At 33.8% G+C, this 15,013-nt stretch overlaps 1 protein-coding gene across 1 annotated transcript in view; it reads right to left on the reverse strand.

Moving 5' to 3' along the window:
• LOC127728094 (F-box/LRR-repeat protein 2-like) overlaps positions 1-14,480 on the reverse strand; it is a 47,335-nt gene extending 32,855 nt beyond the window's left edge. The window contains exons 1-2 of the mRNA XM_052235318.1: positions 14,344-14,480; positions 4,384-4,454 (exon numbers count right to left, since the gene is read on the reverse strand). Of these exons, the coding sequence (XP_052091278.1) occupies positions 4,384-4,454; positions 14,344-14,391 (119 nt within the window). The 5' untranslated portion in view covers positions 14,392-14,480. The remainder of the gene's footprint in view (positions 1-4,383; positions 4,455-14,343) is intronic.
• Positions 14,481-15,013: the final 533 nt, after the last annotated feature.

A 15,013-nucleotide genomic window follows, 5' to 3' on the forward strand; every position in this document is an offset into this window, starting at 1 on the left:
ACTAAAGTTAGAGTGCAAAAACTAATGTGTCTTCGGACGAAGACGAAGAACGACGACGACGCCAACATCATACCAATATACGACCACAAAAATTTGTTGCGGTCATATAAAAACATGTACCGCAAATACAGAACATGCAGAATTCCAAATCCATATATATCATTCTATGTTTTCATGGTATTTATTGTGCTTATTCCAGATGTACATGATAGAAAAAACAAAGAATATGGGGTATCCATCCATGACACAAAATCAGTGCATGCACAGCAAAAAAACACACAAAAAGCAAAGGAACGGTGCTTTTATTGCTGTTATTATGTATATAATATAACACAGTGGCGTAGCTACCATTGACGCAACGACGCTCTTGCGTGCACAAAGGAAATGGCCCCCAAAAAAATCATAATTAAAACATCATGGCAGTCAAAAAAAGAAAGAGTGCGATTGACTGTCACTTTATATATATAGGTGTTTCAACTTGTCAAAGGTTTCCGTGTTTTCTATCAGTTCATTTTTATTGTGCGTACATAGGTATATACAATTTTAAGACCATCTACTAAACGAACTACGAGATCGTCTTTTCAATTCGGAAGAACGTTTTCTTGCCCAGATGCTTTTTCCAAACAATCTGAAAAGTTTGAATCAGGACCATCAAATTCGCATATTTCGCGCCTACGAGTCCGATCTTCAATCAGAGATCAGTTTCTTCTCAAAATTAAAAGGTGGGTTGCGCGATGGGATATTTATCCATCTAAAAAACCAGACCATCTCTGTGCAACATTGAAGATGACACCGAAAGAACTTTGCCCAAATATATTCTGTATTCTGCAAATACTTGTCACCATGCCACCCTCAACCTCTACTGCTGAACGCTCTTTCAGCGCTCTGAAACGCGTAAAAACGTATCTGAGATCGACCATGGACAAGAAAGACTTTCTTCACTTGCACTGCTGCACGTTCATTCTGATTTTGACATGGACACTAAAGAAGTTATTGACACGTTTAACAATGCTAGGCAAATGGAAATGTTACTCTCCTAAAGGACCTCGGTTGATAAATTCAGTCTTATATACGGTCTTACATACGAACGTCACATTCATATATCACCAAATTAAAAATTGATTGTTTGAATTGCTTTGTTTTCATATGTTAACATATATGTCATGAGATGATCCAATTCTCTAGCCCTTTCTTTGTTTGAAGCATAATAAATTGGCGAGCATTGCAAAGTTTTTAGAATTTTTTAGTCAGTTTTAGGTCTTTGATTTGATATACAAGTATAGCAAAACACTCAACTGTGCATACTTCACTTCAAAATTAACCATCTTAGATTGAAAAAAGATTCATTTTCTGTAAAAAAGGGTCCAAAATTTTTTTTCGCCTCAATCCGCTCGGCGAAATTTTTTTGCTTCGCTACGCTCGGCAACTTCTGCGTGAAGATCAGTATAAGTCTAGCTATGCCACTGTAACATGTATTGTTATCTGTTTTTTTTAACAAAAAAGCAAATAAAAAAGAAAGTTAATCATCTGTCAGTTCAACAACTGAATTGATTTGAAGTTACAACTACCTTGGACAGTTAATTAAAGGACCAGAACTGCAATCCTCTGAAATTCAACTATTCCGATCAGATTCAAGATATATGATGTTGATAGGAACGTTTCAAAAATGTTTAGGTATTTTTCTAGGAAAAGAGAAGGTTTTATAAGGTCATTTTTGCCCTACTGAGTTTAAAATCAATTGTAAATCTGTCAAATAACATACTTTTGGTGCTCACAAGTCAGATATCAGCGATATCCATATGATGAAAAGGAGAAGTGGGATATATGTCCATGAGACAAAAACCCAACTACAAATCAACCAAAACACAGTCAAATTTACATGCTTGCTTTAGGACAAACTTCTTGCATCTAAGGAAGACTGCAAAAACTTCCAAAGTTGTTTCATTCTGAGATCATCCTACCAATATTTGGATACATGTATGAACAATAGACGAAAAAAGACATTTTGTCTCATGTGTAAAAAAGTTGAGGGAAATTGAGGCTTACGAATATTGATGCTAGTTGAATATCTTTTTTGGTAAGGCTGCTTCCCATACATGTATTTAATATAAATTTCAACAAAATTATACTGTGGAGTTTGGAAGCATTATTGTTCAGTTTGGTGTATTCCCTGGGTATAGGTAAACCACAGAGTAACAAGAAATCAGCAGTCAAATTCACTGCAAACCATGTTTTTATTTTTGTATTTTGAGGGTTACCATATTCGAACTTAAAGAGGGCAGATAGTATGAATGAAAGTGATGTACTCTAATGTATGAAGGTTTCAGGCTTGTTTGACCTGCCACATTCTGTGCCTATTGTCCAATCTATCAATTGCAAGGATCACATGTCCTGAACTGTAAAAGTGAAAATATTCAATATCGAAATAGACATCATTTTGTCATTAGTAACAACATATTAAATTTTGAAAAGCATCGGTTGAACAGTTCATAAGTTATTGCAAGTAACTTATTGGCAGCCCAACAATGGATATTTGAGCGATAAAAAAGGATGTTTGAGCGCTAAAGTATAGATCATTTGAGCGAAAAAGAATTAAGAATGATGAAGGAGTACCTCTTCCGTTCACCACATATAATCTGTTACCCCTGATCACCACGGGGAGGTGAAAGTAGAATTTTCGAGCAGGATATAGTAAATAAAATATGGAGTTTATAATGCACAAAGTTTGAAACATCTTTTAATTGTAAAAAAAAAACAAAGCACTGTCATAAAACTTAAAACTCGGCAATAGCATTATTTACAAGTCGGTTCGGGCTTGAAATTTAATATAGGCTTTCGACATAAAAATATATTTATTTTACTCTTTTTTCTTACTTTTTAAAAATATTTCCTTAATTCCTATTAAAGTATCACAGAAAATTTCACTCAAACGTCCCATTTGAAAATCCAGGCATGGTTAATATTTTAGCGCTAAAATGTCCTATGATGTCGTCGCTCAAATGTCCCTATGTGCATTTTTTATTTTCGCTCAAATGTCCTATGCCCCTGCAGCCCAATGCCAACAATACTTTTAGTAACCAGATTTTTCCTTCAGAAAACAGGATAAAATGTTCAACAACCAAACAATTTTCTATAGGCTTATTGCAGACTTTGTCAAATCTCCAAAATAATTTTTTTCATCAATCCATGAAAATTGGTACCAAACAAAATAAATGAATCCACAGAATGTAAAATGGTCATTTTAGGTCAAAGAAGAAAGAATGATAAGGGCCAATAGATAAACCCCCAGAATTAGAAAATATAAAATAATCCTAAATCTATCAAATAACAGCCTTTAGATGTTCACAAGACATTAGTCAGTAAGACGTAATGGGTTTTAATCAGTGTTGAAGGCAGTATTGGTGACTTGTACTTGTTCACATCTGTGTCCATTGGATTTTTCTGGATTATAGTTTATTGGCCATCATACAACGTTTCCTTACTTTTATATTGTAAAATATTTTATTTCGCTTGATCCAAGAATCTTTGTTTTTAACTTTGCAATGAACAAAACAATTCAAAATATGAATTTCAATTGGTATTCAATTTTTATTGGTATTGGTCAAGAAGTCCATAAAAAAATTACCAACTCACATATTTTTAAAATGAGATATGAATCATGATCTCACTGTTTGTCATGCAGTGTACATATTCCAAGAGAGATCAATACCACCTAGACAGTTTAAACAATTGCAAATGCAAATATAGATTTTTTTCAAAGATTTAAAAACTTTAATAATAAAATGTAATTCATGAGAACCCCGGTATAAGTTTCATCAAATAAAATGAATCATATAACATAACAACATTGAAACAAAAAGTTTCAAGGAAGACAAAAAAAATATTTTCAATTTGGAATACATTTTTATGTTCATTTGATTAACAGGGGGAAGCACTCCATGTGATAAATGCATTAGGAGAAAGAAAACATGAATGGTGACCTTCATTTTCACTCTTATTTCCTCAAAGAACATACAGAAAACTACATGTATCTTCAAATTTATTTTTGAATTTCTTTCTCTTCACATAACCAGTATTATGTATTTTTTCTAGATATATCTTGAACATCTATACATAAATCTGTATAGGATAAGAATGCAGCCAGTTAACCTTTCTAATATTTTTAAAATGCATATCTTTACATAGTATGTCGGGTAGAAAATGACAAATATTCTTTAGGTACATATAATCTAAAGAATATTTGTCATTTTCTACCCGACAGTAATTTTGTTGTTCTTGCTGAAAATACTTGCTTCTGGCTCATAACTTGTAAATAATGTAAACAGAACATTCAAGTCCTATTAATTTTAATAAACAGATGTGTGACATACAATATTAACATACCTTAATAACAGTTCTTTTGGGAGTTTCTTATTTATTGGAGCATCATCATCACTAATGGATATATTGGAAACCTAAAATAAATAATTTCTCTCATCAATGCAAATCATACAACAAATGTATAGACATGAGAGCACTTAAAATGCTATTTTCCACATAATCTACATTTCCTAGGGGAATTAAACTCTAGTAAAAATACTTGATTGGTTCCAAATTTGCCAAAGACATAGCTGACATAACCTTATGATATAAATTTCATATAAAAATCTGACAAGAATTGTAGGAATGAGAGTGCTTACAAAGATTGGACAGATCAACAGATAGACTCAGTTATTTCTATGTTCAAGCTCTTTGTTGAGTTGGGGACAAAACAAAATCACAGGTTTTATAATTAATCAATTGGTACATTGGTAGTAAAAGTTGATACAAGTAAAGCTTAACATCATGACTGGTAGGTACTCAATATAATACATTGTACTTTATAAATTTAGTGCATCGTAAGGAAATTTCTGGATAAAATTTCATCAGGAACCCTCAAATCCAAAATTTGACCGCTGAGACTGTAGGCGAGAAGCTAAATTACCAAAAGGGAAATCGAAAAAATAGCCAAATCCATCTATGAACAACTTTGCATGAGAGAGTAAGAACCTTAGTTTCTTAATGATTTCTAAATTTATCAGCAGAGAATTTAAGATTTTTTTTTTTTTAAATTAAAACAACACTACTAAGCAGACTGAGCTGTTGTTACTCTGAGTCAAAGACAAGCAGTCTACCTGCAGTAGAATCAACCCAGTAAGATGATAAATGAAATCAACAGGTTACAAATTTGGTGCATCAGTGCATCCTAAGTCCTTTTCTGGATTTACTTTCACCAGGAATGCTCAAAACCAGAAATTTACAAGCCAAGGATGTACCGGTATAAGTTATTGATTACATAATGAGCTGTATGATCAAAAGGACCTAAAAGAATAGCAAAATAAATTTAATATCAACTTTGCCTGAGTGCAGTTGGAACCTTAGTTTCTTAATTTATGAAAAAAAATTCAAGGTATGTTATAAATCTTGTCAGTACAAAATCACTGACCACTGAGCTGATGATACATACCATTGGGACAAGCAGTCCATCTGCATATATCTACCCAGTGCTAGTAAATGATAATAACACTTTATAAATTTGGTGTGTCAGAAGCCCTTTTTTAAAAAGGAGTGCACATGCTGAAATGTCTCGCCTGCTTTACTGACCATTGATTTTAAGATGAAAGTCTTAAAGATAAAGGTTTTGCTTAAAGCATAACAGAAACTTAACATTTTTAATAAAATGCTCCACTGGACGCAGCTTCATACGACCGAGAGGTCGAACCCTGAACAGTTGGGGGCTTGGGGCAAGTATGGACACAACATTCAAGCTTGATGCAGCTCTGAATTTGGATTGTGATTAAATATTTGACACAGCATAGGTTTCTGACACAGAATGAATGTGGTCTAAGAACTTAAAAAAATTAAATTCACCTATTCAAACCATATCATTATTATTTGCTTTTATATATAAATCAGAAATAACCAATTTAAAATGGAAAATTTTAAAGAAAAAAAAAGGAAATAAAATGCTCCGCTGGGCGCAGCTTGATACAACCGCAGAGGTTGAACCCTGAACAGTTGGGGCAAGTATGGACACAACATTCAAGCTTGATACAGCACTGAATTTGGATTGTGATTAAATATTTGACACAGCATAGGTTTCTGACACAGAATGAATGTGGTCTAAGAACTTAAAAATTTTTAATTTACCTATCCAAACCATATCATTATTATTTGCTTTTAAATATAAATCTGAAATTACCAATTTAAAATGGAAATTTTAAAGAAAAACAATATACGACCACAAAAAATTTTTTGCGGTCGTATAAAAAAGGAACAAAGGAAAAAAAAATCCCTCCCCCAAATTTTTTAAACCCCCTTATGATTCATCACCCCCAAACTCAATCCCAGCCTTCCCTTTGTGGTATGGTACTTTGCAGTACAATTTCAGAGAGATCCATACACTTGAACACAAGTTATTGTCTGGAAACTAGAAAAATGCTTGTTTTTTGCCCCTTTTTTGCCCCGAATTCCTTAACGTTTAGGGCAATTACCCCAAACTCAAACCGTGCTTTCCCTTTGTGATATGGAACCTTTTACAAGTAGTACAATTTCATAAAGATCCATACACTTACAAACAAGTTATTGTCCTGAAACTAGAAAAAAACTTGTTTTTTGCCCCTTTTTGGCCCTTCATTCCTAAAATTTTGAGGAAATTCCCCCCACAATCAATCCCAGCCTTCCATTTGTGGTATGGTACCTTGCAGTACAATTTCAGAGAGATCCATACACTAACACACAAGTTACTGTATAGCGGGTTATTTTCGCTTATTTTGGCGGATAAACGAAAAAATCGCGAAAATAAATTCCGCGAAAAATTTATGCATACGTTTGGTAGTTTCGAAGTTAACATGGTTAAAGGATTTTGTAAACGATCTAGCTTTTTCCTGTCGACAGGTCAATAACGGTATATGTTAGTTTTAAGAAGATAAATGCCAAAGGGCATTGTACATAAATGTATTTTATAAAATGACTGTCAGGTGTGTATACCCTTATTAATAAGTGTCAATTAGAATAAGAGTGTAAGGTACTCTTATCAGGTAATTACCCTTATTAATTAGTGTCAAACTATATAAGAGTTTCAAACACTCATGATAATTTTGTAACCTGATTAGTAAGTACATCAAAGGTCCGGTTAATTTCGTAACTAATCAATCGTAAAATTTACAAGACGTTTGAATAACTGAAGTAAATATCTAAGTTAGTGGTATTCTAAAGATTAACTGTATCAGAATCTAATCAATAAATAAGAGGTCATTCCGGTAAAATAAAAAAAACAATTAACCATACCAATAGACACTTGTCAAGTTTTACAATTTTTTAACTGCAACAATTTCAGTATCCACCAAAATATTTAATTGGGACTTAAGATTCCACCAAAATTTTTCATATACTTTGTTGCCCCCAAATCACGAAATTTTACACCTGCGAAAATAACCCGCTATACGGTATGTCTGGAAGTTACAAAAATGCTTATTTTTGGCCCCTAATTTCTCAACTGTTGGTACCATAACCATCAAAATCAATCCCAACCTTCCTTTTGTGGTATTGAACCGTATGGTAAAACTTCATAGAGATCCATTCACTTAAACTAAAGTAAGAGTGCGAAAACCAATGTGTCTTCGGACGACGACGACACCAACGTCATACCAATATACGATCACAAATATTTTTTGCGGTCGTATAAAAAAGGAAAAAAAAATCCCCCTCCAAAATTTTTTGAACCCCCTTATGATTCATCAACCCCAAACTCAATCCCAGCCTTTTAGTATGATACCTTGCAGTACAATTTCAGAGAGATCCATACACTTAAACACAAGTTATTGTCTGGAAACTAGAAAAATGCTTTTTGGCCCCAAATTCCTACACGTTTAAGGTAATTACCCCCAAACTCAAACCCAGCTTCCCCTTTGTGATATGGAACCTTGTAGTACAATTTCATAAAGATCCATACACTTACACACAAGTTATTGTCCTGAAACTAGAAAACTGCTTGTTTTTTGCCCCTAATCCCTAAAATTTTGAGGCAATTACCCCCGAAATCAATCCCAGCCTTCCCTTTGTGGTATGGTACCTTGCAGTACAATTTCAGAGAGATCCATATACTTGAACACAAGCTATTGTCTGGAAACTAGAAAAATGCTTATTTTTGGCCCCTTATTCCTAAACGCTTTGAGCAATTACGCCCAAACTCAATTCCAGCTTTCCCTTTGTGATATGGAACCTTGTAGTACAATTTCAGAAAGATCCATACACTTACACACAAGTTATTGTCATGAAACTAGAAAAATGCTTGTTTTTTGCCCCTTTTTTGGCTCCTAATTCCTAAAACTTTGAGGCAATTACCCCAAAATCAATCCCAACATTCCCTTTGTGATATGGAACCTTGTGGTACAATGTCAGAGAGATCCATACACTTACAAACTTGTCTGGTAACTAGAAAAATGCTTGTTTTTGGCCCTTAATTCCTCAACTGTTGGCCCCCATATCCCCTAAAATGAATCCCAACCTTCTACTTGAGGTATTAAACATTGTGGTACAATTTAGGAGAAATCGAAATACTTATATGCAAGTTATTATCCTGAAACTAGAAAAATGCTTGTTTTGGGCCCCTTTTTGGGCCCTTAATTCCTAAACAGTTGGGACCATCATCCCCAAAATCAATCCCAACCTTCCTTTTGTGGTATTGAACCTTCTTAAAAAGTTTCATAAAGATCCATTCACTTAAACTAAAGTTATTGTCCGGAAACCAATGTGTCTTCAGACGACGACGCAGACAACGACATCATAACATTATACAATCCAAAAAAAATTTTTGCGGTCGTATAAAAACTCCCAAAATTTCCTTAAAATTACCAATTTAGTGACAGCAAACCAACAATGGGTTGTTCAGTTCATCTGAAAATTTTAGAGCTGATAGATCTTGACCTATTGAACATTTTTATCCCGTCAGATTTGCTCTAAATGCTTTAGTTTTTTAGATAAAAGCCAAAAACTGCATTTGACCCCTATGTTCTATTTTTAGCCACAGCAGCCATGTTTGTTGATGGATCATAACTTCGGATACAATTTATAAACTAGATACCCTTAGGAACATTCGGTTAAAGTTGGAGGTATTTGGTCCAGTAGTTTCAGAGGAGAAGATTCTTGAAATAGTTTATGACGACGACAGACAACCACGACGGACGCCAAGTGATGGTATAAGCTCAAAACAGAACAAAACACAAAATCTTAACATTGACCATTGAACCATAAAAATGAGGTCAAGGTCAGATGATACCTTCCAGACAGACATTTACACCTTACAATCTTTCCTTACTTCAAATATAGTTGACCTATTGCATATAGTACTTGAAAAACAGACAAAAACACAAAAACTAAAAAACTAACATTGACCAATGAACCATGAAAATGAGACCAAGGTCAGATGATACCTGCAAGACAGACTTGTACACCTTACAGTCATTCCATACACAAAATATAGTTAACCTATTGCTCATAGTACTTGAAAAAGAGACCAAAACACAAAAACTTAACATTGACCAATGAACCATGAAAATGAGGTCAAGGTAAGATGAAACCTGCCAGACTGACATGTACCCATTACAATCATTCCATATACCAAATATAGTTAACCTACTGCTTATAGTATTTGCGAAACAGACCTTATCATGTAACTTTAACCTGATCCCTTAAATGAGGTTGAGGTCAAGTAAACTCGTCTGACGGACATGTAGACGATGCAAGGAACCTATATACCAAATATAGTTATCCTATTACTCATACATGTAAGTGAGAAACTCAAATGACAAAAAAACTCAAATTTCTTTTCAAGCAGTCGCTGAACCATGAAAATGAGGTCAAGAATGGACATATGATTGATGGAAACCTTGTAACATAAGGTATCTGCATACAAGATATGAAGCAGGTCTTCTACCGTCTGAAATATAAAGCTTTATACAAATAATTTATGCCATCTCCGGCGGATAGTAATACCTATGTCTTGCATACTGCGATGCAGGTGAGACAAAAATTTGGAAGCCAAGGATGTAAATGTGCTAGAATGCATGCATGTATTGCTACTGATTTTTATTGTTTGTTCTTATGTTGTACTGTTAAACCACTGATCTAGGCAAGGGTAGGGTTGAGCGCTCAAAAACATGTTAACCCCTCCACATTCTTTATGTGATTTCCCCGAGTCAGGAGCCTGCAGTTCAGTGGTTGTTGTTGGTTTTTGTCTGTTAAATTGTTTTGTTATAAATAAGGCTGTTATTTTTCTCCGACTTGTTTTGTTTCACCTTTTTCAATTTTCATGTCTGGGTTTTTTTTAGCTCACAATATGGTATAGGTTTTTCTCATTGTTGACGGCTGTACATTTGCCCATAATTGCTTACATCCACTTCATTTGATGATGATGGATGGCTGCTTAACGTCCAGCGGCAAATTAATATACATATTCAGGACGAGAACATGTTAATGTAATATGAATATTTACCCTGCTTTGTACTAGACCGACACGCTGAGCCAGATTTTTAACGTGCTAGTTCACAAGGTAACAGTCCACAGGAAGACATGTCACCATAACCTGACACATTATTCTAACTCATACATAATGTAGCTGACCAGTCTTTGTTCTTCCTCCTTTATCATGTTTATGCCATGTGGATGATGTGCTTAGTGGAGAAGCAGCAAATACCAACTTTAAAGTCTTTGGTTTGACCCAACTCGTACTCGAGGCAAACATGCTACCACAAGTCCACCTGACGGGATCCCGCTTCATTTGAACTCTGGTGGATAGTTGTCTCATTGGCATTCATACCACATCTCCTTATTTTTATAATGAAGAACTTCATCATATATTGACAATTGTTGAAGTGTTTCCATTGAATTTTCATTATTTTTACAGGATATGTGACTTCTCTTTTTGAAACTGATAGGGAGATGTGGTGATACTTAAAGAGAAGTGCTTTTTTGATCACAACGCTTTTATCAATGTTTGTTTTTTACCAGGATATACATGTATCTGTATCCTTAGCACATTTATATTTACATGTATTTAATTCTTTAGTTTTATTGTACAAATCCAATACTATTTCATGCCTGAATATAACATTACTGTTGTCTCAGTTTATGTCTTAAATTGTCATTTATAGTTACACAATTATATTTTTCCCCTTGTCTGGCAAAATAAACTAAATATCTAGCTAGCACTGTCATGACTTGCAGATCTAAACAAAATAATTTAGAAAAAAAAAAAAATATTTTTTACAAATATTATAAGTTCAAAGGGGATAATTTATACTCAAATCAATAAATTGAAACAGTGCATTTGCATTAAAAATTTATAGACTTGTGACTATAGGAATCTAACAAAATGTCTATCAATGTGTGTTGAAAGTGTATTTTTCACTTTTGGACACATTATCCTCCTGTCAGCTGAGCCAAATGTGTGTCTGTAGTTATGATCATAATAAGAATGCAGATTTCAGTCACTGTTGGTACAAAAATAAACAGTCTTTGACAAGCGATTTGGAAAGGAATACTAGTATGACATTTTAATGCAATAAATGGATCATCAACCATTGACTGAAGTTATTTTCATCAAGTTTCAATGAAGTAACAAATTCATTTTGCTGAAAATCAGAACCTTGATGTTCACCAGTGTAATGTATAAGGGCTGAAAGTGAAAAAAAATAGTTTGATTTGTTTGCATAAAAAGTCATTTCTTTGAAATAACATCTAATGATCTAATTCGTCTTCAGCCAGGTCTCCCAGTAGTGTGAACCCTTTTGCACTGAAACCAATACTGATTTAGAATCTGTATGTTAACTTCTGACAGTGAATTTGCAGAAGCATTGTAGCCTCCATTCCTTGAAGAAGTTATGCAACTACATCTGGCCTGGTGACCTCATTGAGTTGTCTGCCACACACAGATATAAGGATAATTTTAAGTATATTTATTTAGTTTACCACAAAATACTATAATATGTCCAAAAGGGACCTAAAAGAATGTGTCATCTAGATCTACATGTAACTTTAAACAGGTAAACATGCTTGAATAACAGATTCTTTTAGCTTTAGCTGTTATAAAGTATTAATGCTCCTCATAAATGTTTAATCACAAATCCATTTCCAATTTTGAAGAATGACAAAACATGAAAAATCATAACTTTGATCAAGTCATGCATGTACCATCATAGATATAAAACCTGAAGAATCAAACTTCATGCATTATTATATCAAGACAATGAAATGGACTCAACTTAGGTTGCAATCCAGTAAATTTCAAAAGCCTATTTTCAGGTGCATGTTTGTTAAATTATCTTTACTTTCAACTAGCAATAAACTTCTCCCTTTAAACATGTACATTTATATAAATATATACAGGGATATCCATAGATGAAAGATAATAATGGTGGAACTTTCACCAGGACAAACCCAGCATGTTGATTTCATTTCTCTATTTTGTTGTCAGAACTGGTGGACAGACAGATTTTATTGTTTATCATATTTATTTCATTATAGAATGTCCAAAATTATCATTATCACCTGTGACAACCTGTTCCTGGCATTTATAGTACTTACTCTATTGACAGTACACATAGTGCTCCTGAAACTTCAAATGCATTATGAACCAATGTTCAAGAGATTTTTTCCTTGCTATTTTAGTCTTTTTGTTAGGGCTTTAAAAAATTACGATAGTTTTAAAATAACCTGAATATTTATTCAAATCAAGTCATCTTATAAATGAACTTGTATCAACAGTTTGACACATCAACAACAAGAAATATGTTTGTACCCATTTTTGTAGACATGCAGGGCAATAGTTTAAATGATCAAAAGATTTTGATAAAGTAAATTACTAATGCCTTCTCAAGAGGTACTAGTGTTACATGTATATGGCATGAAATAATGTTGCGTTTTACGATTAAGTCTCGAATCTTCTAATCTTCTAAAACAGGTGTGCAGATTTCACGTAAAAAAACATGCCCTAATGTTCTAGTTGTAAAAATGTTTTTTCCTTATTGAGTTTTAAGTTAAATTTTTAATATTTAATGCCATAACAGTTCCTGAAACAAAGTAATTAAATTATGCAGTTAACAGTCTGAACTTGATCAGTGTAGTGTCCTGTAAGGTGATTATACATGTACCTATACAAGTGATTAGTGGGTGTCATTGGGGTCTAAGCATGACTCATGAAAATCAAATTATTGTGCATGAAAACGAGAAACAAAGTTGGGCGGCACACGCGAAATTACAAGTGTTTTCATTACAATGATAAGTGGGATACGGGAATCTGACAGAGCAACTTAATAAGTTGGGTCCTGGATCAGACCACCTGATTTGTTAATAGCCTGATATCCCCCAGGAGACATTTAAACTGTAAGTAGGACCTTTCGATTATAATACACAAGATGAGTTATGAAATTACAAGCAATGGAAGTTAAATAGCAAACAAAAATGGTGGCGCTTAGGGAATCAAAACTGAGTTTTTATTTCATGTCAACCTTGGCACCATTATTTTAACGATGGCAGGTTTAATAGGGGAGATTATTGAAGGTGGCAGCAGATAAATTAACAATGACAGTGCACCATCATACAACAGTTCATGTAGATCTCCGATATTTGTAATGATTATGCATACAAACTTTGAAAACACTAACCATGTTGTTTAGTTTAACTGTGACTTCCCTAAAGTTGTATCTATATAAATATTTCATGTTGCACACTTTATAATGGTCAAGTTCTAGGACCAGGAAAAATGTTTCTTTCTTTAATAAGAGCAATTTAAAGAATATTCATAACAAGAGTTCTTGTCTTTGTTGCATGTACCTCTATAAAGTTTATACATTTGTAAATCATATGATAAAACATTTCTTCTTTTTTTTATATACATGTATATATATTTGCATATTTTCTTGAAAAGGACACATCAATGACTTCAAAATCAATGAAATTGTAATCATATATATTTTTTCTTGTGAGCTGTCTGGTTGACCTTTTGGTGGACCAGGAAACACGTGTTTCTTTGTTTGGAAATAAGCACTTGACAGCTCAATGCCTTGTGACAATTTTCAATCTCTTCACTCAACCGGAAGATATACATAAGCGAAGAATTATTGACATCAAGAGTTCTTGTTGTCAGTAACCTTAAATCTTAATCGTCACTGAAGTTGTTGGAAAATATGCAACTGATCGTATCCCGATTATTTCATGGCAACGTTTTTTCATTTGTTGGTTGTCACAAATCAGCTGATTTCGACAACATCCAGTCTTCTAATTCGGTTTTATCTCGCAAATGCTAACTAATTATTCCATACCCACCTCTGATCGACTTTTTACATGATGATTGAAGCTGTTGTGGTTATTCATCACGCCAAACCATTAATAATGGTTTTTGCTGTATATATTTTCATCAGGAGAAGAACGATCGAACAAAAGAGAAATAATAACAAATCATCTTCCGACGGCTGATAAAAGGGGCTTTCTGATTGGATCATTGTAATGACGTAATTGATGTCAACATAACAGGTGCTCGATGCAGACGAAATTTTCTTACATTTGCTTTAATTCGCGGACTGTTTAGTGTTCCAACAGTAGTATCTAGATTTTGATTTTCGAGGAAAAACTGATTTTCATGTATTTTGAAAATTATAAATTATGTGTTTGTTGACAGTCATATAACCAATCAAAAAAGCTAATACACTTTGCGTCTTCAGAATGATATTATATAAAGTTTATGAATATGGTAGTTCAGAGACATATATACACATATATGTATATATGTCTCTGATATACTGTATTAAATAATATAACGTTATCTTATGGACCAGAGGCGGATTTACGGGGAGCCGGCCCGTCCCCTTATGGAGCTTTATTCAGTATGGCAAATCCAGACCGTTAAAAAATTGCCAGTTCCCCTGCAAATTTTGTCTAGTCCCCCCCCCCCCTTTTCAAAATCCTGGATCCGCATCTGTGGACCATCATCTGGACC

Source organism: Mytilus californianus, unplaced genomic scaffold (genome assembly GCF_021869535.1).
Source record: "Mytilus californianus isolate M0D057914Y unplaced genomic scaffold, xbMytCali1.0.p SCAF_2, whole genome shotgun sequence".
NCBI classification, from domain to species: domain Eukaryota; kingdom Metazoa; phylum Mollusca; class Bivalvia; order Mytilida; family Mytilidae; genus Mytilus; species Mytilus californianus.